The 25,612-nt window shown below is 43.3% G+C and overlaps 1 protein-coding gene across 1 annotated transcript in view; it reads left to right on the top strand.

Moving 5' to 3' along the window:
- Nucleotides 1–4,673: 4,673 nt before the first annotated feature.
- cps1 (carbamoyl-phosphate synthase 1, mitochondrial) overlaps nt 4,674–25,612 on the top strand; it is a 260,110-nt gene continuing 239,171 nt past the window's right edge. The window contains exon 1 of the mRNA XM_068036228.1: nt 4,674–5,079. Coding sequence (XP_067892329.1) covers nt 4,954–5,079 — 126 coding nt within the window. The 5' untranslated portion in view covers nt 4,674–4,953. The remainder of the gene's footprint in view (nt 5,080–25,612) is intronic.

The raw sequence follows: 25,612 nt of genomic DNA on the forward strand, positions 1-25,612 counted from the left end.
GCCAGTGGATTAAAAAAAATCATAATTTGGCATAGCACGTGTTCGTGACAATGCAGTGTATAGATGCAGTTTACTGGGTGCCGTTTACTATGTATGCTGTGCACATATGTATATATGTGGTATACTGGGTGCAGTATGCTATGTATTTTGTGTATATTTGCAGTACACTGAGTGCAGTATGCTATGTATGCTGTGTTGATGCACAGTATACTGGGTGCAGTATGCTATGTATGCTGTGTTGATGCACAGTATACTGGGTGCAGTATGCTATGTTTGCTATATATATGTGCTGTATTGTGCTTGCAGTATGTTATGCATTTTGTGTACTTGCATAATACACTGGGTACAGTCTATATGTGCACTATACTGGATGCAGTATGTTATGTATGCTGTATGTGCAGAACACTGGTTGCAGTATGTATGTTCTGTATATGTGTTGTCTACTGGGTGCTGAACAAGAACAATATGCATTTGTACAGCTTTAATGTAGGAATATATCTTAACGTGCTTCACGAAAGAAAAATCACAAAGAAATGGAAGTTGAGGAGATATTAGGATATAGCAAATTATCAAAGTATTCGTTGAAGTTTGAAGGAGGATTGTCATGGAAGAGAGAGGAGGAGAGGTTTAGCGAGAGAATTGAAGAGCGTAGGGCTCAGGCAGCTGAAGACATGACAGCCGATGGAAGTGGTGGAAGCTAGAATTGGAGGAATGCAAAGATCTGAGTATTGTGGTACTGGAGCAGGTTACAGAGTTAGGGAGTGGAGAGAACGGGAATTGGAGCCAATGCATCTCAAGGGAGGTGGGTCATTGGGGAGGTATGGAATAGGATGGATGCAGCAGAGTTTTGGATGAGCTGAAGTCTTTGGAAGCTGATGATTATGGTTTTGAAAGTGAGGTGACAGAACCTGAGGGGAGGAAACTATTTACAATGTCAACAGTGTGGGGGCTAGGAAGGGAGGTTGGGTGGTCAGCAGTTTAGTGGGAATAGTGGCCAAGGGAGCAGGACGTGAGTCTCATGGACAAGATGAGCTCAAAGAGGGCATGAGGAGAGTAATAGGTTCAGAGCTCGGGCAGGGGGAACCTAGGGTTAGTTTCGGCTTAGGGGGCAAGGGGAAGGCAGTTGGGTGTGAGGGGAGGTCATGGCAGATACAGCTGAACAGATCAACTCAATCTTGATGACAAAAATCCAGCTGTCTACTTTTCTGTGGTCGCTGTCTGCAGAGTTAAAACACATTGTATTAACAGACAACAGATAGCTCTGACCTAGGCATAATCAGATGTGAATTAAGATAAGATTAAATGAATTTAGTTATAAACACTGTATCAAGCTATGGCTTCTGACCTTGTGCAACTTTCAACTCTTTCAAATATGTGAAAAGAAAGATGATTAGGCAAATTGTTGTAACATCACTACAAAACCAACTAGGCTCAAAGAATACATGCACGCAATCCTCCCAGCCAGCCAGTCCACAGATAAGCCACCGTAACAATGTGAGATGATAATCTTTAACCAATGGAACCAATTACCCGCAGAATAACAGGCCTAATTGGGTCTTATCATCACAAAAAAGGGCCAGAACAGAATTCTTCTGTCTTAGCCATTCATTGAGTGGGTCCATTTTAGTCATTTAAAAAAGAATCCTGAATTTCCTGTGTTTGCTCTTTGCTGTATGAATATGAGAGCCCCCTGGCAATCTTGTCCCACTCCCTGGCATCAGGGACACTACAGCTTTTCAGACACATGCCATTTTGATACAACTGAGCACCTGTGTCAGCCGGAGGCTGTGGAATTTCGGTTTTCTATCTCTGCCACAGCAGAAGTGGTCCAGAGTCCAGAGGGAGCTTAAATTAAACCCAAATGATTTTACTGGACGCCGACCAGTCTCCCAAACCCCATTGATCGATCTGTAATCCCTTAGAACCTGGCTTTAAAAATTTTAAATGACCATAGCCTAAATATTGAAGACTCACAGGTATTTCCCACTCCCAGTATTGCTATGAGGCAAAAAGTGAGAAAGACACAGTATAATATATTCCCTGCAGTTGCATGATGCCATAATAACTGTTCATATGACGCTGGGGCCTGAAGAAAATGACGGGTACTCAGCATAAGCAAATCCTATTCTAGTCTCCCGCTCGTTCAAACCACATCGTGTTGTTTTCGCAACCCCAGACTAGGGAATTTTTGGCCCATGAACAGTTCAAGCATACGAGTTAGGAGCAGGAGTAGGCCACTCAGCCCCTCGAGCCTGCTCCGCCATTCAATAAGTTCATGGCTGAACTGATTACTCCACATTTCCATCTACCCCGATAACCTTCCACCCCCTTGCTTATCAAGAATCTATCTACCTCTGCCTTAAAAATATTCAAAAACTCTGTTTCCACCGCCTTTTGAGGAAGAGAATTCCAAAGACTCATGACCCTCTGAGAGAAAAAATTTCTCCTCATTTCTGTCTTAAATGGGCGACCCCTTATTTTTAAACAGTGACCCCTAGTTCTAGATTCTCCCACAAGGAGAAACATCCTTTCTACATCCACCCTGTCAAGACCCCTCAGGATCTTATATGTTTTAATCAAGTTGCCTCTTACTCTTCTAAATTCCAATGGATACAAGCTTGCCTCTCCAATCTTCCCTCGTAAGACAGCCTGCCCGTTCCAGGTATTAGTCTAGTAAACTGTCTCTGAACTGCCTCCAATGCATTTAGATCCTTCCTTAAATAAGGAGATGAATACTGTACAAAGTACTCCAGATGTGGTCTCACCAATGCCCTGTATAGCTGAAGCATAGCCTCCCTACTTTTGTATACAATTCCCCTCACAATAAACGATAACGTTCTATTAGCTTTCCTAATTACGTGCTGTACCTGCATACTAACCTTTTGCGATTCATGCACTAGGACACCCAGATCCCTCTGCGTCTCAGAGCTCTGCAATCTCTCACCATTTAGATAATATGCTTCTTTTTTATTCTTCCTGCCAAAGTGAACAATTTCACCTTTTCCCACATTATACTCCATTTGCCAGGTCTTTGCCCACTCACTTAACCTTTGTAGCCTCCTTATGTCCTCTTCATGCTTACTTTCCTACCTATCTTTGTGTCATCAGCAAATTTAGCAACCCTACCTTTGGTCCCTTCATCTAAGTCATTTATATAAATTGTAAAAAGTTGAGGCCCCAGCACAGATCCCTGTGGCACACCACTCATTACATCTTGCCAACCAGAAAATGACCCATTTATGCCTACTCTCTGTTTCCTGTTAGCTAGCCAATCCATGCCAATATGTTACCCCCTACACCATGAGCTTTTATTTTCTGCAAAAACCTTTGATGTGATACCTTATCAAATGCCTTCTGGAAATCTAAGTACAATAGATCCACTGGTTCCCCTTCATCCACAGCACCTGTAACTCCTTCAAAGAACTCCAATAAATTGGTTAAACATGATTTCCCTTGAAAACCATGTTGACTCTGCCTGATTACCTTGAAATTTTCTAAGTGCCCTGCTATAACATCTTTAATAATCGCTTCTACCATTTTCCCTAAGACAGATGATAAGCTAACTGGCCTGTAGTTTCCTGCTTTCTGTCTCGCTCGTTTTTTGAGTTACATTGGCTATTTTCCAATTTAATGGAACTTTCCCCGAATCTAGGGAATTTTGGAAAATTAAAACTAATGCATCAACTATCTCACTAGCCACTTTTAACACCCTAGGATGATATCCATCAGGACTCGAGGAATTGTCAGCCCGCAATTTGGTCAGTACCACTTCCTTGGTGATTGTAATTTTCTTGAGTTGCATGAAATGCAATCCCTCATCATTCGCTCAGGCATAAAAGTGACGGAAATATTATAGTCAAAGCGAAACCCAAACGTCGCTGCGAATAGTGCTCAGGTTCTTTGGTCTTTCTTTAAAAAAAGTTATTCATTGTATATGTCCATAGTTACCGGGTATTGTGGAATGGGACAATTCAAAGTTGGCATGAAACACTCCCAGGGTCCCACGGATTAGACGTAGAGTCCCATCAAACAGGTACATTGAACACATCCATAAAGTAACTGTACATCTGATATACCATCTGTATAATTGATAAACGAGAATAACACTCTGTGTAATATTAGTAACTAATTCATTAAAATAAATGGACTCAGGCCTTTGGAAAGATAATGGGGAAGTGATTTTAATAGGAACCCATTTTTACCTAATTTTGCACAAGCAGATTTCAACCCACAGAAAATGTTTCAATCAATTTTGGAACTTGAATTTTCATTCTGATAATTGCTATGCAAAAATTCGCATAACTTTCTTCCCCTTCCCCCAATTTTTCTAACTATAAAACCAAAAACATTCGCACAAATTAATAAAAATAACGCTGAAAGACATCAAGTAACGAAAAATCCGGAGAAATGTTAATTCTTCTGAAAGCTTTGAAACGATCTTGTTAGTAATGTGGTCAATTTCTGTTTCACTCTGTATATTTTGCTATCGTTTGGACTTGGGCATGTTTTTTGATGTGTATTATTAGCACGTCAAGCATCTTCAGTATGGGGTTCGTCTTTTTAATTCGCAGGCAAGGCAAACTGTTGCTATTGGAAGCGCTGTTTGATTAGGAGAAATACGGTGCTGACATTTAAACGCGTCCCAAACGACGGGATGGACTGATGTGCTGTAAGCAGCTGATACGATTTCATCACTTTGCAAGAGAACCCGGAGATCGAACTGAAGTGAAATAACCCAAAGAGACACGAGGTCGCTGCCTGCAAACCATTAACGTCAGTGACACTGCCGGGTCATCAAACACAATAGTACAAAAGAACCTGGACTCGTACCTCAGTCACTGGGAGCCAGTCTGACCGTTTGCTAAATCCTGCAAGGGGAGAAACAAAAACTTGGAAAGAAAATAAAGTAAATTTTAAAAGAAGTTGAATCAAGTTTACATCCCAAATCCGAAAATGACCAAGATACTAAAAGCGTGCAACTTGCTCAAATCCCTCAAACATGGCATTACAGCTTGCAATCATATACAGCGACCAGTGTGGAGTTTGAGAAAATCAGGAGTCAGATTATTCAGCATCAAGGTAAAAGCATTTCTTTATTTTGCAGATTAGAGACTATTGTAAAGTATTTCTGATACGGAATTGTTCTTCCTTTTGGTAGTTTTGGGAGCAAATAACTCAATGGAATAAAATTTTTCGATGCAAGTATTTAACCCCAGAATCAGTCTTCTGTTTGATGTGCAAAAAAAAAAATAATTTACAAAAATCTTGCGGCCTATTTTGGGGTGGGAAATCCTGTGAATCTAAGTGTTTGACACGGGGAAACTGATTTGAAACGTTGATTTGTTTTGTTCCGTTCTGGGAGCCTCGGAGGCAATCACTTGGGTAAGATTGCATTTGGAGACTTGTTGCATTGCATTAGTCTGTTGCGGCAACAAGTAAATGCTGCATTTAAAGGGAAGGGGTGCACACAGTGTAAAGTAGAAGATGTATTTCCGCGTTGTTCGGAGGGCTAAACCCATTTCTTTTTTTTGTGTGTGTGTGGTGCCCTGCTGCTGCTTTGTGTTGAGTGAGTCTGGTGGAGTTCACACACTCGGGATATCAGGGGAACCAGGGTACAGGGTCCGGCCCGGCAGCCGTTCACAGTCTCGCGTGTGCGCGGGGGAGCTGGCTGTGCGCGCGCGCGCGCGGCCGGGGGCGGGCTGGCTCTGCGCGCGCACGCGGCCGGGAGAGCTGGCTCTGCGCGCGCACGCGGCCGGGGGGCGGGGCTGGCTCTGCGCGCGCACGCGGCCGGGAGAGCTGGCTACATTTCCCCAGCACATGGTCTGAGAGACTGTCTCATTCCTCTTCTGGTTATTTCTCCCCAACTATTAACTTCCTTCCTCACCTTAGCTCCAGATCATACCGGGGCGCTGCTTCAAGGCTGCCCTCTCCTCTTACTTTTACCCCACTCACCGTTGAGGGTTGCTAAAGGCTTTTAGGTATTTAAAGGAAAGAGTTGCATTTATATAGTGCTTTTCACAAGCACCAGCCATCTCTAAGTGCTTTTGAAAGTGTAGTCACTGTTGGAGGAAACACAGCAGCCAATTCGCACACAGAAAGCTCCCACAAACAGGAATGGGATAATGACCAGATACTCTGTTTTTGTGATGTTGATTGAGGGATAAACATTGGCTAGGACACCAGGGGCAACTCCCCTGCTCTTCTTTGAAATAGTTCTTTCCCTTCAGATGGTACGATGGGATCTTTTACATCCAACCAGGCAGGCAGATAAAGTCTCATCCAAAACACAGCATCTCTGATAGTACGGCACCTCCTCAGTACTGCACTGTAGTGTCAGTACTAGATTTTTGTGCTCAAGCCCAGGAGTGGGATTTGAACCTGCAGCCTTGTGACTCAGAGACAAGAGTGCTATTATCTGAACCACAGTATGAGCCTGGACAGTGCACTCTTCACACAAATGAAATAAATAAGAGAAGTAAATGTGCAATTAAAATTTTCGGTGGTTGCTGAGAAATGCATGGTGAGTTGGAAGACACTGCACTGTGCAGTCATGGGAAATACAGATGAACTCCAGGTGCTTATGCAGTAAAGATTTAGCCTTTCGTACAAATTAATGGCCTTGCTTAGCCCCAGGTTATGAACTAATTGGACTGAGTAGAAGGTTTGTGTGTTCCAGATCTGGCAAGTTTGGATCTGCCACGTTGCTATGTGAGTTTGTGAAAATCAAAACCAAAAAACTGCAACTGCTATAAATCGGAAACTGATAATGGAAACTGAACAAGTCAGACAGCATCTTGGAGTGAACAGATAGGTTCATGTTTTGAATGTGGAATCTTAATCAGAACAGGTGAAGGATTATACCCGAAATAGTAACTTGCCTGTTCTCTCAATGAATACTGACTCACCTGCTGAGTATTTCCAAAATTGTTTTAAATATTAGTGAAGTTATTGGATACTACCAGCACCAGCCCTCCACTCCCCCGAGTCTGCCTTTTTGTTGCACACTCATCCAAAGGTTGCTGTCAGTACTGGAACACTGAGCTCATACTTAAGCTTTGCAGTGGGGACTGATTTTGGAAACAGAAGGTTTGCTCTCTGGGGCCACTGGCCTCTTCTTTGACCTTGGATGCTGATAGGATTCCAGGAGACAGCAATGCGAGTCCATGAGCTATATTATTCAAATTGACCTATGTTGAAAAAATGTCAATGTCTTGTTAATGGATGGCAGTAGATAAGGACTTTAAATGTCTGACCTTAGGCATGTCTTAAAGTAGGAATGGGGTTAAATCAACCCTAATATTCATTCATGGGATGTGGGCATCACTGGCTAGGCCAGCATTTATTGCCCATTTCTAATTTCCCTTGAACTGAGTGGCCATTTCAGAGGGCATTTGAGTTAACCACATTGCTGTGGATCTGGAATCACATGTAGGCCAAACCAGGTAAGGATGGTACATTTCCCTAAAGCACATGAATGAACCACATAGGTTTTTACAACAATTGATATTGACTTTATGATCACCATTTGATTAGCTTTTTAATCCAGATTTAATAATTGAAATCAAATTTCGCTATCTGTTGTGGTGGGATTTGAATGCATGTCCCCAGAGCACTAGCTTAGGCTACCAGTCCAGTGACATTACCACTACACCACCACCTATCTTGGGGAAGATGTTATAAGCTATTATTAAAGATGTTATAGCAGGGCATTTAGAAAAATTCAAATTAATCAGGGAGAGTCAACATGGTTTTGTGAAAAGGAAACCACGTTTAACCAATTTATTGGAGTTCTTTGAAGGAGTTACATGTGCTGTGGATAAAGGGGAACTGGTGGATGTGTTATATTTAGATTTCCAGAAGGCATTTGATAAGGTGCCACATCAAAGGTTATTTCTGAAAATAAAAGCTCCGGGTGCAGGGGGTAACATATTGGCGTGGATAGAAGATTGGTTAGCTAACAGGAAACAGTGAGTAGGCATAAATGGGTCATTTTCTGGTTGGCAAGATGTAACGAGTGGTGTGCCACAGGGATCTGTGCTGGGACCTCAACTTTTTACAATTTATATAAATGACTTGGATGAAGGGACTGAAGGTATGGTTGCTAAATTTGATGATGACACAAAGATAGGTAGGAAAGTAAGTTGTGAAGAGGACATAAGGAGGCTACTAAGGGATATAGATAGGTTAAGTGAGTGGGCAAAGACCTGGCAAATGGAGTATAATGTGGGAAAGTGTGAAATTGTTCACTTTGGCAGCAAGAATAAAAAAGAAGCATATTATCTAAATGGTGAGAGATTGCAGAACTCTGAGATGCAGAGGGATCTGGGTGTCCTAGTGCATGAATCGCAAAAGGTTAGTATGCAGATACAACACATAATTAGGAAATCTAATAGAATGTTATTGTTTATCGCAAGGGGAATTGAATACAAAAGTAGGGAGGTTATGCTTCAGCTATACAGGGCATTGGTGAGACGACATCTGGAGTATTGTGTACAGTACTGGTCTCCTTACTTAAGGAAGGATGTAAATGTGTTGGAGGCAGTACAGAGAAGGTTTACTAGACTGGAATGGGTCTTACGAGGAAAGATTGGACAGGCTAGGCTTGCATCAGCTAGAATTTAGAAGAGTAAGAGGCAACTTGATTGAAACATATAAGATCCTGAGGGGTCTTGACAGGGTGGATATGCTGCAGCTGTACAGAACCTTAGTTAGGCCACACTTAGAATATTGCATGCAATTCTGGTCGCCACACTACCAGAAGGACGTGGAGGCTTTGGAGAGGGTACAGAGGAGGTTTACCAGGATGTTGGCTGGTCTGGAGGGCATTAGCTATGAGGAGAGGTTGGATAAACTCGGATTGTTTTCACTAGAACAACGGAGGTGGAGGAGCGACATGATAGAGGTTTACAAAGTTATAAGCGGCATGGACAGAGTGGATAGTCAGAAGCTTTTTCCCAGGGTGGAAGAGTCAGTTACTCGGGGACATAGGTTTAAGGTGCGAGGGGCAAAGTTTAGAGGGGATGTGCGAGGCATGTTTTTTACACAGAGGGTGGTGAGTGCCTGGAACTTGCTGCTAGGGGAGGTGGTGGAAGCAGGTACGATAGCGACGTTTAAGAGGCATCTTGACAAATACATGAATAGGAAGGGAATAGAGGGATATGGTCCCCGGAAGTGCAGAAGATTTTAGTTTGGCTAGGCATCAAGATTGACGCAGGCTTGGAGGGCCGAATGGCCTGTTCCTGTGCTGTACTGTTCTTTGTTCTTTGTCTCCCCTTGTGGGAGAATCTCGAACTAGGGGTCACTGTTTAAAAATAAGGGGTCGCCCATTTAAGACAGAGATGAGGAGAAATTTTCTCTCAGAGAGTTGTGAGTCTTTGGAATTCTCTTCCTCAAAAGACAGTGGAAGCAGAGTCTTTGAATATTTTTAAGGCAGAGGTACATAGATTCTTGATAAGCAAGGGGCTGGAAATGTGGAGTAATCAGTTAAGCCATGAACTTATTGAATGGCCGAGCAGGCTCGAGGGGCCGAGTGGCCTACTTCCGCTCCTAATTCATATGTTCGTATGTACCTCCTCAATATTCTCCCACAACTCCTAGGTGACACTCAGAATAGTAGTGAAATAGTCCGACATAGCTTGGGAAAGGTACATTTTATTAGATGGATTGAATGGTATGAAAAAAATGGCAAAAATGAACTTGTTGAATGTCTTCACTTTCATGTGGGTCACCGTTGCAGAATATTATAATTAGTTTCAGGGATGGGGCATTTTAATGAAAAACTTGCATTTACCTACTGCCTTTCACAACTGTGCAATGTCCCAAAGTGTTTTGCAGCCAGTGAAGTAGTTTTTTTCAAGTGTAGTCACTGTTGTAACATAGGAAACATGGCAGCCAATATGCACACAGCAAGCTCCCACAAACAGCAATGTGATTTTGGTCAGATAACCTTATATTTCAAAGATTATTGGATATACAAGTTGGAGGATTTGTTCTGTTAGGTTAGCATAGAGTCCTTTCAGCTCTACAACCTAACTTATGGGGTGAATGTCTGTTTCCTGGGAGGGAAGGCTCTGCTTTAATGTGGATAAATGCAAGATGATGAAACTGGGGAAGGGGAATAAGCAATGGGACCTTAAACTGAATGGTAGTGAGCTACAGGACACAACAAGAGATGATCTGGGATATTAGTAGGTAGTTCACTGAAGCAATCACCACAATGGGTGACAGCAGTAAAGAAAGCAAACAAAATCTAGGTGTGAAGCTAACTGGAAGGACAGAACGTGGGTCCCAAGGGCGTGATGTTGAGCTTCCAAAGGGCACTGATTCAGACCTTCTTGGGGCACTTTGTGCAATGCCAATCATTGCTGAGAGAGGACATCTAAAGAGACTGGCAATTAGGCATCTGAGTGTAATGAGAGAATAAGGAAACTGGGAGTGTTAAAACTGGAGGGAAAAGAATGTTGAGACTTTACTAAAGCTGTCAAGATATTGATTGGACTCAACATTTTGACAAAACAAACTATGTGAGTAGGGTGTTCCTCAAACTCGAGCTGAAAGGAAGGGGGTGTGATTAGAGAATTTATATTTAACAATTTCATGCAGTGGGTAGGGAATGTGTGGGATAGTTTGCTTCGGGGCAAGTGAAGTAAATTCAAGTGGGAGCCATAATGCTTTTTGATGATTGAGGGGTACCACTTTATTTGAAGTTTGGTGCTGACCAGATGGACTGAAATGTCTGGCAGTGCTAGCCTTCCTTCTGACAGATACAAATCAGGAGAAGGCTTTTGACAGGATATCGCACACCTACATGATGGACGTGCTCTCCAAAATGGGGTTAGGTGAGGTAATCTGCAATTGGATCAAACTGCTCTACACAAACATCAGTAGTGCAGTCTCAATCAATGGGTGGGCATCAGAAAGTTTCCCGATCCAATCTGGAGTCAGTCGGGGCTGTCCTCTCTCCCCTGTCTTGTTTGTTTGCTGTATCGAACGTTTTGCTGAGTCCATTAGGAAGGATGTGGGCATAAGAGGGGTGACAATCCTAGGCAGTGGAGGCACTCAGGTTAAAAACCTCCCTGTACATGGATGATGTCGTCGACCTCTGCTCAGATCCGCTGTCTGCCCGCAGACTGATGAGCATCTGTGACCAGTTCGAACTGGCCTCAGGAGCCAAAGCCAGCCACAGCAAGAGTGAGGCCATGTTCTTTGGGAACTGGGCTGACCGATCCTTTATCCCCTTCACCGTCAGGTCAGACTACCTAAAGGTGTTGGGGATATGGTTTGGAAGGGATGGGGCGTGTGCCAAAACCAGGAAGGAGCGAGTAGCCAGGGTACACCATAAACTGAGCATGTGGGGGCAGCGATCTCTCTCCATTGTGGGTAAGAACCTGGTCATCAGGTGTGAGGCGCTCACATTGTTGCTGTATGTAACGCAGGCCTGGCCCATACCCCACTCCTACGCCGTGACGGTCACCCGCGCCATTTTACATTTTATCTGGAGATCCAAAATGGACCAGGTCCGGAGGGACACGATGTTCAAACCTCTGGATAAGGGCAGGAAAAATGTACCCAACGTCGCCCTCATCCTGATGACCATCTTTGTGGTCTGCATCAAGTTGTGCGTAGAGCCCCAGTACGCAAACACCAAGTGTCACTACGTGCTGAGGTTCTATCTGTCCCCGGTGTTGCAAAGGATGGGTCTGGTCACATTGCCTTGGAACGCTCCATCCAGTTGGACCATGTCGTACCACCTATCCTTCGTGGAAAAGTTTGTGCAGATAAACGCCTTTGCCCACCAATCCATCAGGCAGTGGTCTGCACGGAATATCCTCAAGGCCCTATGGGAAAAGGCGATGGTGAATCCTTTCGGGTGGTTCCCCAAGCAAACTGCCAAAGCCATTTGGCAGAATGCCTCATCACCAGAACTTTCAAACAAGCACTAAGATGTAGCTTGGCTGGTGGTGAGAAGGGCCCTGCCTGTCAGATCCTTCCTGCATGCCCGGAATTTCGCCCCCGCCACACAATTCCCTCGAGGTGGCTGCGGTGGGGAAGAGACAGTTACCCACCTCCTTCTGGAATGTGTCTTTGCAAAGCAGGTGTGGAAAGAGATGCAGTGGTTTTTGACGAGTTTCATCCCAAGCAGCTCTGTAACACAAGAGCTCTATGGGCTGTTTTCAGGGACACACACCAAGATAAACATCAACTGCTGCTGGAGGACCATCAATTCGGTGAAAGATGCTCTCTGGTCTGCCCGAAACTTGCTGGTCTTCCAGCGCAAAGCGTTGTCCAGGACCGAGTGTTGCAGACTGGCACATTCCAAGGTCCAGGACTACGTGCTGAGGGATGCACTAAAGCTGGGGGCAGCCGCTGCAAAGGCTCAGTGGGGAAAGATCACTGTGTAAGGTCCTCCCAACAAAGTGAACTGAGGGGCTGAACCCATGGGAAACCCCTCGGGCTGTATGCACCGAATATGGGTTTGCTGTAAAATGTACATGGCAGGTAAAATGGAATGGAAGGGTTGTGAGGCAACTCACTCCTGTATTGAAGAAAACTGATTTCCTTTGCACTTCTTGGAATGTCAACTTGGTGCTGTTTTGAACTGATTTGTAATGTTTTTTTTTTCACAGATTTTTATGAATAAAGTATATTTTGGGGGAAAAAAAGTTAATCTTCCTTAGACAGCATAGCTGCTGTGGGGGAAATTATAATAGTGACACTGTTGCAGTTGGATGTGCTTTTGATGTTAGTGTGTTAGAAGGAGCTCTGCATCTGCTAAGCTGAGAATGCTGAATGTTGACACCAGGCCCTCAATATATATGTGTTCTATTTCCTAGCACTACAGCCCTAGCCTTGATAGGTGTAAATTTCATTTATAAGTATATCTTTACAGAAGGAAATTTTATTTTTGTTTTTATTCAACAATATTTCCCGTCTATGAAAGGCTTGTTGCAACTGTTTTTTGTCACGCACAATTACTAATGAAATTTTTAAAACCTCAAATGTTATGGGTATGAACAGTTATCCTTTGTTAGTCCTCCAGAACTTGAGATAGATCTGTCATCCAACTGATAGAAAATCACAACCAGAGATTCTCGGAGTGTCGCACACTCAAGTCACATGGCAGTCATGTGATCTTCCCCATGTTGTCCCAAATAAAGCCTTGTACACAGACCAGTTGGCTCTCCTTGTGTTACAGCTGTTGCTGTCCAAGCTGGGAATGCTCTCCCGGTTTTATCCTTGCATAGTTGTGCTGCGACTTAGTGAGTGGAAATTTCCAGGATATGGTGTCGCTAGTGGGGCCTTCATGCCGTGGATGACTTGCTGGAACAATGCCATTGCTTTGCTTGCAGTTTTATGACCAGGATGCAAAATCACACAAACTGCACCTGCAACTTTTGAATAAGGTTTCCAGTGGCAGGACAGGGCCTTCAATTCTGCCCAATATGTGAAGAGAAATGATGGGGGTAACACCCGCTCAGACATGAGACATGACGAATGGTAAGTGTAGTATGCTTGGAGGCGTCAGTCCCAAATTTCTCCACTATTGCAGTTTTCTTCACCTCCCGTCTGGGTCTGTTGTAGACTAACTGATGAAGATTGATTGCTATGATTAGTCGGCATCTTCATTATTGTGTGACGTGACGGCCAGACTGGTAGAAGGAGAACTAGATGGAACTTTCTTTTTTTCATCTAGCAAATCCTCTGTTCACACCTGGGCTGGGGATGGTTAATGATGATGTCACAGAAGTGATTGCTGTTGCAGCAACTGTTGGCTTCTTTATCCCTTAGTTAAGGAGGGGAAAGTAAACGAAGGTTGATGCTTCTTTTAGCTGTCCAGTGGATAATGTTTTTTTCAAATGAGACGAGGAGGACAGGATCTGTCTCAGTTATGATGCCATTATGTTGGTAGATTGGCCCACACTCACAGTCTAGGTTTGCATTTGATTATGAAGAACAAAACCAAAAGGATGTTGTGCCTCAAAATCACACTGGTCCTGAAAATATCATAATTCGGAAGGGATGACGGCCTTTTAGATTTTTAAAAAATTCTTTCATGGGATGTGGGCGTCGCAGGCCAGGCCAGCATTTATTGCCCATCCCTAATTGCCCTTGAACTGAGTGGCTTGCTAGGCCATTTCGAGGGCATGTAAGAGTCAACCACATTGCTGTGGATCTGGAGTCACATGTAGGCCAGACCAGGTAAGGACAGCAGATTTCCTTCCCTAAAGGACATTAGTGAACCAGATGGGTTTTTACAACAATCGACAATGGTTTCATGGCCATCATTAGACTAGCTTTAAATTCCAGATTTATTAATTGAATTCAAATTCCACCTTCTGCTGTGGTGGGATTCGAACCCATGTCCCCAGAGCAATACCTGGGTTACTAGTCCAGTGACAATACCAGTATGCCACCGCCTCCCCTAAAGTTACAGTTTATTGTCATTTTACACTTTTTCAAGTGGATAGTTTTAAGATGTTTAGCATTAGTTAAATATTTTTGGCTGAGTTTAGTGATGCTGCCCAGGTACAATTACTCTTAATTATTGGAAGCTGAATGCTTAATTAAAATAATTACAGGCCAGTTAGTCTAACCTCAGCAGTGGGCAAATTATTGGAATCAATTCTGAGAGGCAGGATAAACTGTCACTTAGAAGGGCACAGATTAATCAAGGATAGTCAGCATGGATTTGTTAAGGGAAGATCTTGTCTGACTAACTTGGTCAAATTTTTTGAAGAAGTAACAAGGAAGATAGATGAGGGTAGTGCAGTTGATGGATTTTAGCAAGGCTTTTGACAAGGTCCACATGGCAGACTGGTTAAAAAATAAAATCCCATGAGATCCAGGAAAATGCAGCAAGGTGGATACAAAATTGGCTCAGTGGCAGGAAACAAAGGGTAATTGTTGACCGATATATTAGCGACTGGAAGGTTGTTTCTAGTGGCGTGCCGCAGGGCTCAGTACTGGTCCCCTGCTTTTTGTGGTGTACATTAATGATTTGGGTGTAAATGTCGGGGGCATTATCAAGACGTTTGCAGATGACACAAAGATTGGCCGTGTGATAGATAGGGAGGAGGATAGCTGTAGGCTGCAGGAAGATATTTGATGGTCTGGTCAGATGGGTAGAAAAGTGGCAAATGGAATTCAACCTGGAGAGGTGTGAGGTGATGCACGTGGGGAGGTCACACAAGACAAAAGATTACATGATTAATGGGAGAATACTGAGAGGTGTAGCGGAAGTGAATAGAGTGAATATCCACAGATCCCTGAAAGTAGCAGGTCGATATGAAGGCATATGGAATCCTTTCTCTTATTAGCCGAGGAACAGAATATAAGAGCTGGGAGGTTATGCTGGAACTGTATAAATTGTTGGTTAGGCCACAACTTGAGTATTATGTGCAGTTCTGGTCACCTCATTACAGAAAGGATGTAATTGCACCAGAGAGGGTACAGAGGAGATTTATGTGGATGTTGCCAGGACTGGAAAAATGCAGCTATGAGGAAAGATTGGATAGGCTGGGGTTGTCCTCCCTGGAACAGAGAAGGCTGAGGGGAGATCTGATTGAAATATACAACATTTTGAGGGGGCTGGATAGAGTGGATGTGAAGGGCCTATTTATCTTAGCAGAGAGGTCAGTGACAAGGGGGCATATATTAAAGTGATTGGTAGAAAGATTACAGGGGGGGTGGAAGAAACAATTTTTCACCCAGAAAGTGTTCGGGGTCTGGAACTCAATGCCTGAAAGGGTAGTAGAGGCAGAAACCCTCAACTGATTTAAAAGGTATCTTGATATGCACCGCAAGTGCCGTAATCTGTAGGGCTATGGACCAAATGCTGGAAGGTGGGATTAGAATAGGTGACTCATTTTTCGGCTGGCGGAGACACGATGGGCCAAGTGGCCTCTTTCTGTGCCATATACTTTCTAGAATTAGGATTATGGAGAGGACCTGGTCAGTCACAACATTGTTTACAATGTTTTCCACCATCAATTGTGATGTAAATCCTGAGATACCCAGTTATTTTTCACGATAATATGTGAAAAAATAATTTCACTTGATGTTTTTATTTATTCATGGGATGCAGGAAGCTCTGTCTAGCCCAGAATTTATTGCCCAGTCCAAATTGCCCTTGTGTTGATGGTGAGTCACCTAGAACAGAATGGAGTGGCTTACTAGGCCATTTCAGAGGGCAGTTAAGATTCGGCCACATTTCTGTTATCCCATGTAGACCAGACAGGGTAAGGATGGCAGATTTCCTTTCCTAAAGGACAGTAGTGAACAAGATGGGTTTTTACAAGAATCTGGTTGTTTCATGATCACTATTACTGACACTAGCTTTTTTTATTTCAGATTTATTTAATTGAATTTTTATTCCACATCTGCCATGGTGGCATTTAAACTTAGGTCTCTGCATCACTAATCCATTAACATAACTACAACGCTACCAAATCCCCAACCTAGCCCTTGTTGGGGTCATTTCATGGTGTTGATACCAGAGGGCTGCCAGCACCACGCTTCTCACGTGAGCTTGGATAGTGAGTGTCGACAGGTGGTTTAACCTGGGAAGGGATCATCACATACCCTGTCCTGTTCTCCTCTTAATCAAAGCTGCGAACATTTGTAATGCCCTTACTGCCAGTATACCCAAGTATGACTTCAGTGAATGGGAAAAAACTGTAGTTATTGGAATTCCATGTGGGGAAATATGAAGTCATCCACTTTGGACCTAAGACTGATAGATCCGACTGTTTTCGAAATGGCAAGAAGCTAGGAACTGGAGGAGCCAAGTGATTTAGAGGTCCAAGTGTAGAAATCACTACAAGCTAGTAGACTGGTACAAATAATAACTGAAAAGGCTAATTTTAAATTTAACCTTGATTTTAAAATTCTCATCTTCATTTTTAAATCACTCCCTGGCCTTGCCCCTCCCTATCTCTGTGTCCTTCACAACTTTGTGAGGTATCTGCGTTGCTTTAATTCTGGCCTCTTGAGCATCCCCGACTTTAATTGCTCCAAGACTGATGGCCATACCTTCAACAGCCAAGTCTCTGTACTCTGGAGTTCCCTCCTTAAACATTTCTACCTCTCTTTCTTCCTTTAAGACGATCCTTAAAACCTACTTCTTTGATGAAGCTTTTGGCCATCTGCCCTGCTACCTCTTTATCTGGCTCAGTGTCAAATTTTGTTTTCTAAAGCTCTTGTGACACACATTGGGACAGTTTATTATTTTAAAGGCATTATAAATATAAGTTGTGTTGTTGTTTTGAACAGAACATTGACATTTAGCTTGAGGGCTGTACTATGAAAGAGTTGGAAGTTATGCTACAGTTATATAAAGCTCTGGTTAGACCCCATCTTGAGTACTGCATTCAGTTCTGGGCACCACACCTCAGGTGGGATATATTGGCCTTGGAGGGGGTCCAGTGCAGATTCACCAGAAAGAGAGAGATGAAGGAATAGGGCCTCTAAGGGATACATATTATAAACTCACAGATAATGACAGCGAAATGGCAGAAGTAGTAAATAATTATTTTGCCTCGGTATTTACCAGGGAGACTAATACAGTGGCTATGGTATGAGAAGAGATTAAAAAAGATGTGAAAGCATTGAATGTAGAAATAGTAGAAATAATTGATAAACTAAACAAACTTAGATAGTATAAAACTGCTGGTCCAGATCTGCACATATTAGAAGTTGGGGAAGAGATAACAAAGGCACTATTACATAGATATGAAAAGGGAATAGTGTCAGAGGATTGATGGATAGCTAATGTGATTCCTATTCAAGTCCAGGAACCTATCAACCAATTAGCTTAACGTCAGTGGTAGGAAAGATAATGGACTCCTTAGTCAAAGATGCAATAGGCAAACATTTGGCAATTGAAAATGTAATGGAGAGCATGGATTTCAAAAGAGGTCATGCTAGACCAACCTGATTGAACTCTTTGAAGAAGTAACAGAAAGGGTAGATAAGAGTAATGCAACAAAGGCATGGTTTCAGCAGTAAATGAGTTGAGGCAGGGGTAGTGTCACACAATGCTGTGGAGGTGGAAGTAGGTGGTCTTGGTGATGCTGCAGATATGTGGTCGGGAACTCGATTCATGGTCATAGGTTCCAAACTGTCTGGTTCAGCCTTTGACAGTTGCCAGGGACAGGATGGATTTAGTGGTTAGGGAACAGAGTTTGCGGTAGAGTCTGAAGACAATGTTCCTAAGTTGGAGGAAATATTTGTTCATCAAGTACTGGATTTGGACATGAAGTATGACAATTAGAGACAAACTCAGGAGTATGCGATAAAAACAAGAAATGCTCACAAATACTCATGCGTCACACATGCTGCCAGACCTGCTGAGTAGTTCCAGCATTTCTTGTTTTTTAGTTTCAGATTTCCAGCATCTGCAGTGTTTTGCTTTTATTCAAGAGTATGCAACCTGTCCTCACAATTTAATCCTTTTCACTCTGATATAGTTCTGTTGAATATGAGCTGCACCCCTTCCAATGCCAATATATCCTGAGGTGGGTGCCCACACTGAACGCAACTTCCAACCTTTTTGAAATCCAGTCCCCTTGAGTTAAAAGGCAAACAGTGAGCCAAAGCCATTGTACCCCGACAGATAGAGTTCACTCCTCATAAATCAGTCTGCTCCTGTTGGTGTCTTTTCCTATGGGTTGTGATATTGGCTTCTGAGGTCTGATCTCACTAGGCAAACAAAAATATGACTGCCAGAGTTTTAGTTGTTGCTTGGGGAAAACTGCAAAGAAATTATGAGAGGCATAGATAGGGTAGATAGCCAGAGTCTGTTTCCCATGGTAGGGCTGACTAAAACTAGAGGGCATAGATTTAAGGTGAGAGGGAGGAGGTTTAAAGGGGATCAAAGGGGTAAATTTTTCACACGAAGAATAGTGGGTATCTGGAATGAGCTGCCTGAGGAGGTGGTGGAGGCAGGAACAGAAGCAACATTTAAGAGGCATCTGGACAGGTACTTGAATGACCAAGGCATAGAGGGATATGGAATTATTGCAGGCAGGTGGGATTAGTATAAATAGGCATTATGGTTGGCATGGACGTGGTGGGCTGAAGGGCCTGTTTCTATGCTGTACGACTCTATGACTCTAAACTGACAGCAGCCACCAGCTGAACCGGTGAGACTCCATTCCCTTATTACTTGTGATTTGTGGAACGTTTTAAGAAACAATGTACTTTCCTCTATTCGTATAGCGGCTCTGATTCCTGCTTGGGTACAATTACACAATTATATCAGAATCCTTTAAGATGTAAAACTAAATGTTGGTTTATTTTTTTAGGTTTTCAATGATTGTACTATATCTACTTGACGCTTTGCCCTGTAAATACCAAACAGCAAATTATTTAAAGTACATTCACTGTATATATGTGAGACAGGAGTTAATGATAATGCAGTCACACTTAAAGCCTTAGGTTAACTATTATCAGAGCAACAATCTTTTGTTTAAAGTTTGCAAGCATAGAGATTTAGTTGAAGAGCAGTGATGTGACTGGGGAAAGTCTGTGGATCAGTAATTTTGGAGAAGTTTGAATGTGAAAAGGAGGATTAACTTAATAAAGACCAAGATTCAACCATTAAGAACCTCTCATAGAGTTATTATGGCTCAAAAGGAGGCCATTTGACCCATTGAGTCCATGCCTTGTTATAGGGCAATTTAGTTCCATTCCCCCGCTCTAACCCAGTTGGCCTGCAAATTTATTTCCGCAAAGTGCCTACTCAATTCCCTTTTATCTTTGTCCTCAGAGCTGCCTGCTGTCCTTATTTTCATTTTAATGGCAGTTGTCCTTTGCCACAGTACAGAAGGTGCTTGCACCAACAGTCCTGGTCTTGGGATACTGTTGCCAAGCTAACCTGCATTGATGCTGCTCCTCCCTGGCTTTTGCTTTTTTCTTGCCTGGTGCTGTTGACCAATTTAGGCCACGGAGAACATCCCTTCTATTTTTGCGCAGCAGGCTCAGGGGAGCGCAGAGGCAAAGGATGGTGAGACTGATTGAGAGGCAGATGTCCCACACGTCCATGTGCTCAAGTCATGATGGTATTTTGCATCATGAATGAAGCGGAGTGATTCCCTGGGTCAAAGGAGGTGAAAAATCCGTGGAAATGTTGGATATTTGATCTTTCACTTGCCTTTGACTATAGGAGACCCATTTTCAGCAGGGTTCTGGTAGGATTACAGTCCTATCTGAATACATTAGTAATGCAATTTACCATATGCAAGGTCCATAGACTTGAGACTCCAGAGACTAGAGCATATAATCCAGGCTGACACTCCAGTGCTGAGGCAGTGCTGCACTGTCAGAGGCGCCATCTTTTAGATAAAATGTTAAACTGAGACCCGGTCTCCCCACTTTACTGACTGTAAAAGATTCCTTAGCACCACTTGAAAGAAGCGTGGGTGTTATCCCCAGTGCCCTGTCCGATAGTTATCCCTCAAAGAACATCACGAAAACAGATTTTCTGGTCGTTATCGCATTGCACATTATCACATTGCTGTATGCAAACTGGCTGCCGCATTTCCTAAATTGCGACAGTGTCGACACTTCAAAAAGTACTTCATTGATTGTGAATCACTTTGGGATGCCTTGAGGATGTGATAATCTGTATTTTTTTTTTAAGCAATGTTCGTTGTCCAGCAAACTGGGGATAACCCCCCCTGCTCTTCTTACAAATAGAGCCATGGGATCTTTTATGCCCACTTGAGAGAGTAGAAGGGGCCTTGGTTTAACATCGCATCCAAAAGATGGCACCTCCAACATTGTAACACTCTCAGTACTGCATTGGAGTGTCAGCCTAGATTTTTGTGCCGAAGTCTCCGGAGTGGGACTTGAACCCACAACCTTCGGACTAAGGTGAGAATGCCACCCACTGAGTCACAGCTGATATTCAGGAGAGGAAGTTAAGAAACATTTCTTTATGCAATAGGTAATGTGGGTGTGGAACACTTTCCCACTAAAAGCACTAGAAGCTGGCTCAATTAACAATTTTAAATCTGAGGTTGGTAGGTTTTAGCTGGACATGGCAGTTGGATGGATGATAGAGATGATCCATGATCTGATTGAAGAAACGATTCAGGTGCCTTGATCGATCTGGTGGAGCCCTTCACTATGCCCCAGTGAGTGTCTTGCATATCATAGTGGTCTGCTGTGCTCCACACAACCTGGTGCTGCAAAGGGGGAGAGGGGATCAATGAGGATATCATAGATTGCAATGCTTCCTTCTGTTACGAAAAGGAAGAATATGCAGGGTTATGGGGAGAAGGCGGGGGACTGACACTTGGTGAAATGCTCATTAGGAGAACTGGTGCAGACACGATGGGCCGAATGGCCGCCTTCTCTGCTGTAGCAATTCTGTGACTCTGTGATTCTGTGAATGGTGGAACAGGCTGGAGGAGCTATATGGCTTACTCCTGTTCCCTACATAATGGCTTTTCAACAACCATGGACTGGTTCTACAAATAGTATTAGATTTTTGTTGCTGTGGCTGCCTGTAGTAGTGATGTTGATTTACAATTGAACATTTCTGTTTTGTATTGCCATAGCTTCCTATGAGCAGGTGGGTTGGCATATGTTCTTTTGTGTAGTGCCTGGGCTGTTTGTGTGCTGCCAATTAGCAAATACATCACAATGGGGTGGTGGCATCTTACTCTTTTATCCACCCATCTGCGTCAAGGTGCTTTGGGAGGCAGGGGAAATTCCCTGAAATCATCCTATCCTTTTTGGCGCATGTAGAACCATAGAAAAGTTATGGCACAGAAAGAGGCCATTCAGCGGATTGTGTCTGCACCGGCTAAAAAAACTAGCTACTCAATCTAATCCCACCTTCCAGCACCTGGTCCGTAGCCTTGCAGGTTACAGCACTTCAGGTGCAGTCCAGGTACCTTTTTAACTGAATTGAGAGTTTCTGCCTCCACCACTGTTCCTGGCAGTGAATTCCAGACACCCACCACCCTCTGGGTGAAAAAGTTTTTCCTCATGTCTCCTCTAATCCTTCTATCAATCACCTTAATTCTGTGCACCCTGGTAATTGACCTCTCCACTGGGGGAAACAGGTCCTTCCTGTCTACTCTATCTAGGGCCCTCATAATTTTGTCCACCTCAATTAAGTCACCCATCAGTCTCCTCTGTTCTAAGGAAAACAACCTAAACCTATCTAATCTTTCCTCATAGCTGCAACTTTCAAGCCCTGGCAACATTCTTGTAAATCTCCTCTGTACTCTCTCCGGAGCAATTATGTCCTTTCTGTAATGTGATAACCAGAACTGTATGTAATACTCCAGCTGTGGCCTAACCAGTGTTCTATACAGTTCCAGCTTTACATCCCTGCTTTTGTATTCTATACCTCGGGCAGTAAAGGAAAGCATTCCATATGCCTTCTTCACCACTCTATCTACCTGTCCTGCCACCTTCAGGGACCTGTGGACATGCACTCCATGGTCTCTCACTTCTTCTACTCCTCTCAATATCCTCCCGTTTATTGTTTATTCCCTTGCTTTGTTTGCCTTCCCCAAATGTATTACCTCGCACTTCTCCGGATTGTACTCCATTTGCCACTTTTCTACCCACTCAACCAAACCATTAATATAATTCTGGAGTCTACAGCTATCCTCTTCACTATCAACTACATGGCCAATTTTTGTGTCATCTGCAAATTTCCCAATCATGCCTCTCACATTTAAGTCCATATCATTAATATATACCACAAACAGCAAGAGACCCAACAGTGAGCCCTGTGGAACGCCACTGGAAACCACCTTCCATTCACAAAAACATTTGTCGACTACTACCCTTTGTTTCCTGCCACTGAGCCAATTTTGGATCCAACTTGCCGCATTCCTCTATCCCATGGGCTTTTACTTTTCTCACCATGGGACCTTGTCAAATGCCATACGAAAATCTATGTAGACAACATCCTCTGCACTACCCTCATCAATCCTCCTTGTTACTTCCTCAAAAAATTCAATTAAGTTAGTAAGACACGACCTTCCCTTAACAAATCCATGCTGACTATCCATAATTAATCCGTGCCTTTCTAAGTGACAGTTTATCTTGTCTCTCAGAATTGATTTGAATAATTTGCCCACCACCAAGATCAGACTGACTAGCCTATAATTATTTGGCCTATTACTCACACCCTTTTTAAACAATGGTACAATGTTCACAGACTTCCAATCCTCAGGTACCTTGCCTGTATCTAGTGAGGATTTGAAGATGATCCTCAGAGCATTCATTATCCTTTAACAGCCTGGGATAGAATTCACCTGGCCCTGGTGATTTATCCACTTTCAAGGATGTCAGACCCTCTAGTACTTCCTATCTCATTATGCTTATCGTATCTAATATATCACACTCCTCCTCTTTTTAACTACAATGTCTGCATCATACCTCTCCTTTGTGAATACAGAGACAAAGTACTCATTAAGAACACTGCCCACATCTTCTGCATCCATGCATAAGTTAACTTTTATATCTGATAGGCCATACCCTTTCCTTAGTTATCCTCTGGCTCTTAATGTACTGATAAAACATCTTTAGGTTTTCCTTGATTTTACCTGCCAATATTTTTTCATGACTTCTCTTTGCTTTCCTAATTTCCTTTTTTACTTCACCTCTGCATTTTCTACACTCCTCTAGGCTTTCTAAAGTATTACGTTTTTTGTGACTGTCATAAGCTTTCTATTTCTGCTTTTCTTACCCTGTAAGCTTCTAGATAACTGGGCTCTAGATTTGGCAGTACCACCCTTTTTCTTTTTGGGGACATGTCTATACTGTGCCCATCTCGCTTTTGAGTGCCTCCCACTGTAATAAACCTGGCAAATACAGAAGGTAAACAGACACCACGTTGTTAACTATTCCTCCAGTGGTGCCACTAGTTTTGTGATTTTATCATGTGTCTGGTATCTGTCACCCGTAAAAATGCTTGGAAATGGAATAAGTTGACCTGTCGCTATTCCATCCCCAGCCTAATGTGGCCCAAGGGTAAATACACTGTTTGGTGTGATCCTATCATATAGGGCCCAAGTTCGCAGATTTGATTGTTACTTTAAGTTGAGTTAGCTGTTCTCAACTTCAATTGTGACACATGATTGCTATCTTCTCTGGGTTAGGGGGAAGGAGGGGAAATCTTGTTACCTTTCCTGTTTCTGATTGCTCCCCTGAATTCTTCTCCTGCCTGCCTCCAGGGTTACCATGGCCCATCCCATGTTACTGGGATCAATGGTGGTGCATTGGGAAATGGAGCAGTTTGGGTCCTACCAACAGTTACAGGCAGTTGTTGGGATTGAGACAGCCTTCCTCACAGGGGCGGGGATGTGGCAGCATAACTTGCTTCCCTTTTACTCTTGTCACTATTCCTCCTGACCTAGGATGGTTTAGTGGGGGAAATTCCTGGCCAAAATGTGTGTCTGAACTAGTTTAGCCATCCAACACCAGATCCAGCTGGACCTTATTGAGCTCGACTGGATGTTCCTCTGCTTTGACAAAACGATTGACTTCTCCGGGTGTGACTGCGAGTCAGTCAGGTATGGGAATCCAAGATTAAGTGATGGAGGAGCCTCAGCCCTTGACTCTGACCAACAGGTATGAGGTACTTGCTACCTGTGTGGATGAGAACAAGGACTGCAGGATGGATGGGCAAACTGACCATAGCACCATGGTATAGGAGCCCATTCACGTGGGGGAAGTGAAAAGGAATGTGGCAGTTACAGGGGACAGTATAGTCAGGGGGATACATATTCTTGACTACGGCTGCGATTGGGAGTTCCAAAGGTTGTGTGCAAGATGACAGTGGGTGGCGCAGAGGTTAGTACCACAGCCTCACAGCTCCAGTGACCCGGGTTCGGTTCTGGGTACTGCCTGTGCAGAGTTTGCAAGTTCTCCTTGTGTCTGCGTGCGTTTCCGCCGGGTGCTCCGGTTTCCTCCCACAGCCAAAGACATGCAGGTTGATAGGTAAATTGGCCATTGTAAATTGCCCCTAGTGTAGGTAGGTGTTAGGAGAATTGAGGGAAGGTGGGGATGTGGTAGGGAATATGGGATTAATGTAGGATTAGTATAAATGGGTGGTTGATGGTCGGCACAGACTCGGTGGGCCGAAGGGCCTGTTTCAGTGCTGTATCTCTCTATGACTCTATGACCAAGGTTCAGATATAAATATTCTAGGGTACACACATTTCAAATATACAGGCAGAATGGAAAAGGAGGAGGATAGCTGTGATAAATAAAGGGTGCGTAAGAACAGTAGTAAGAAGGGATCTTGGCTCAGAGGATCAGGAAGTAGAATCTGTATGGGTGGAGATTAGGAATAACAAGGGTCAGAAAATGTTTGTGGGAGTAGTTTACAGGGCCCTAACAGTAGTTATACCATTGGAGTATTAAGCAAGAAATAATTGGAGCTTATAACAAAGGCAGTGTAATAATCATGGAGGACTTTAAACTTCATATAGACTAGACAAATCAAATTGGCAAAGGTAGTCTGGAAGATGCATTTATAGAATGCTTGTGCGACAGCTTCCTAGAACAATACCTTGTGGAACCACTAAGAACAAAGCTATTTTAGATCTAATATTGTGCAATGAGACAGGGTTAATTACCA

The sequence above is a fragment of the Heterodontus francisci genome, chromosome 7 (assembly GCF_036365525.1).
Source record: "Heterodontus francisci isolate sHetFra1 chromosome 7, sHetFra1.hap1, whole genome shotgun sequence".
In the NCBI taxonomy this organism is placed as follows: Eukaryota; Metazoa; Chordata; class Chondrichthyes; order Heterodontiformes; family Heterodontidae; genus Heterodontus; species Heterodontus francisci.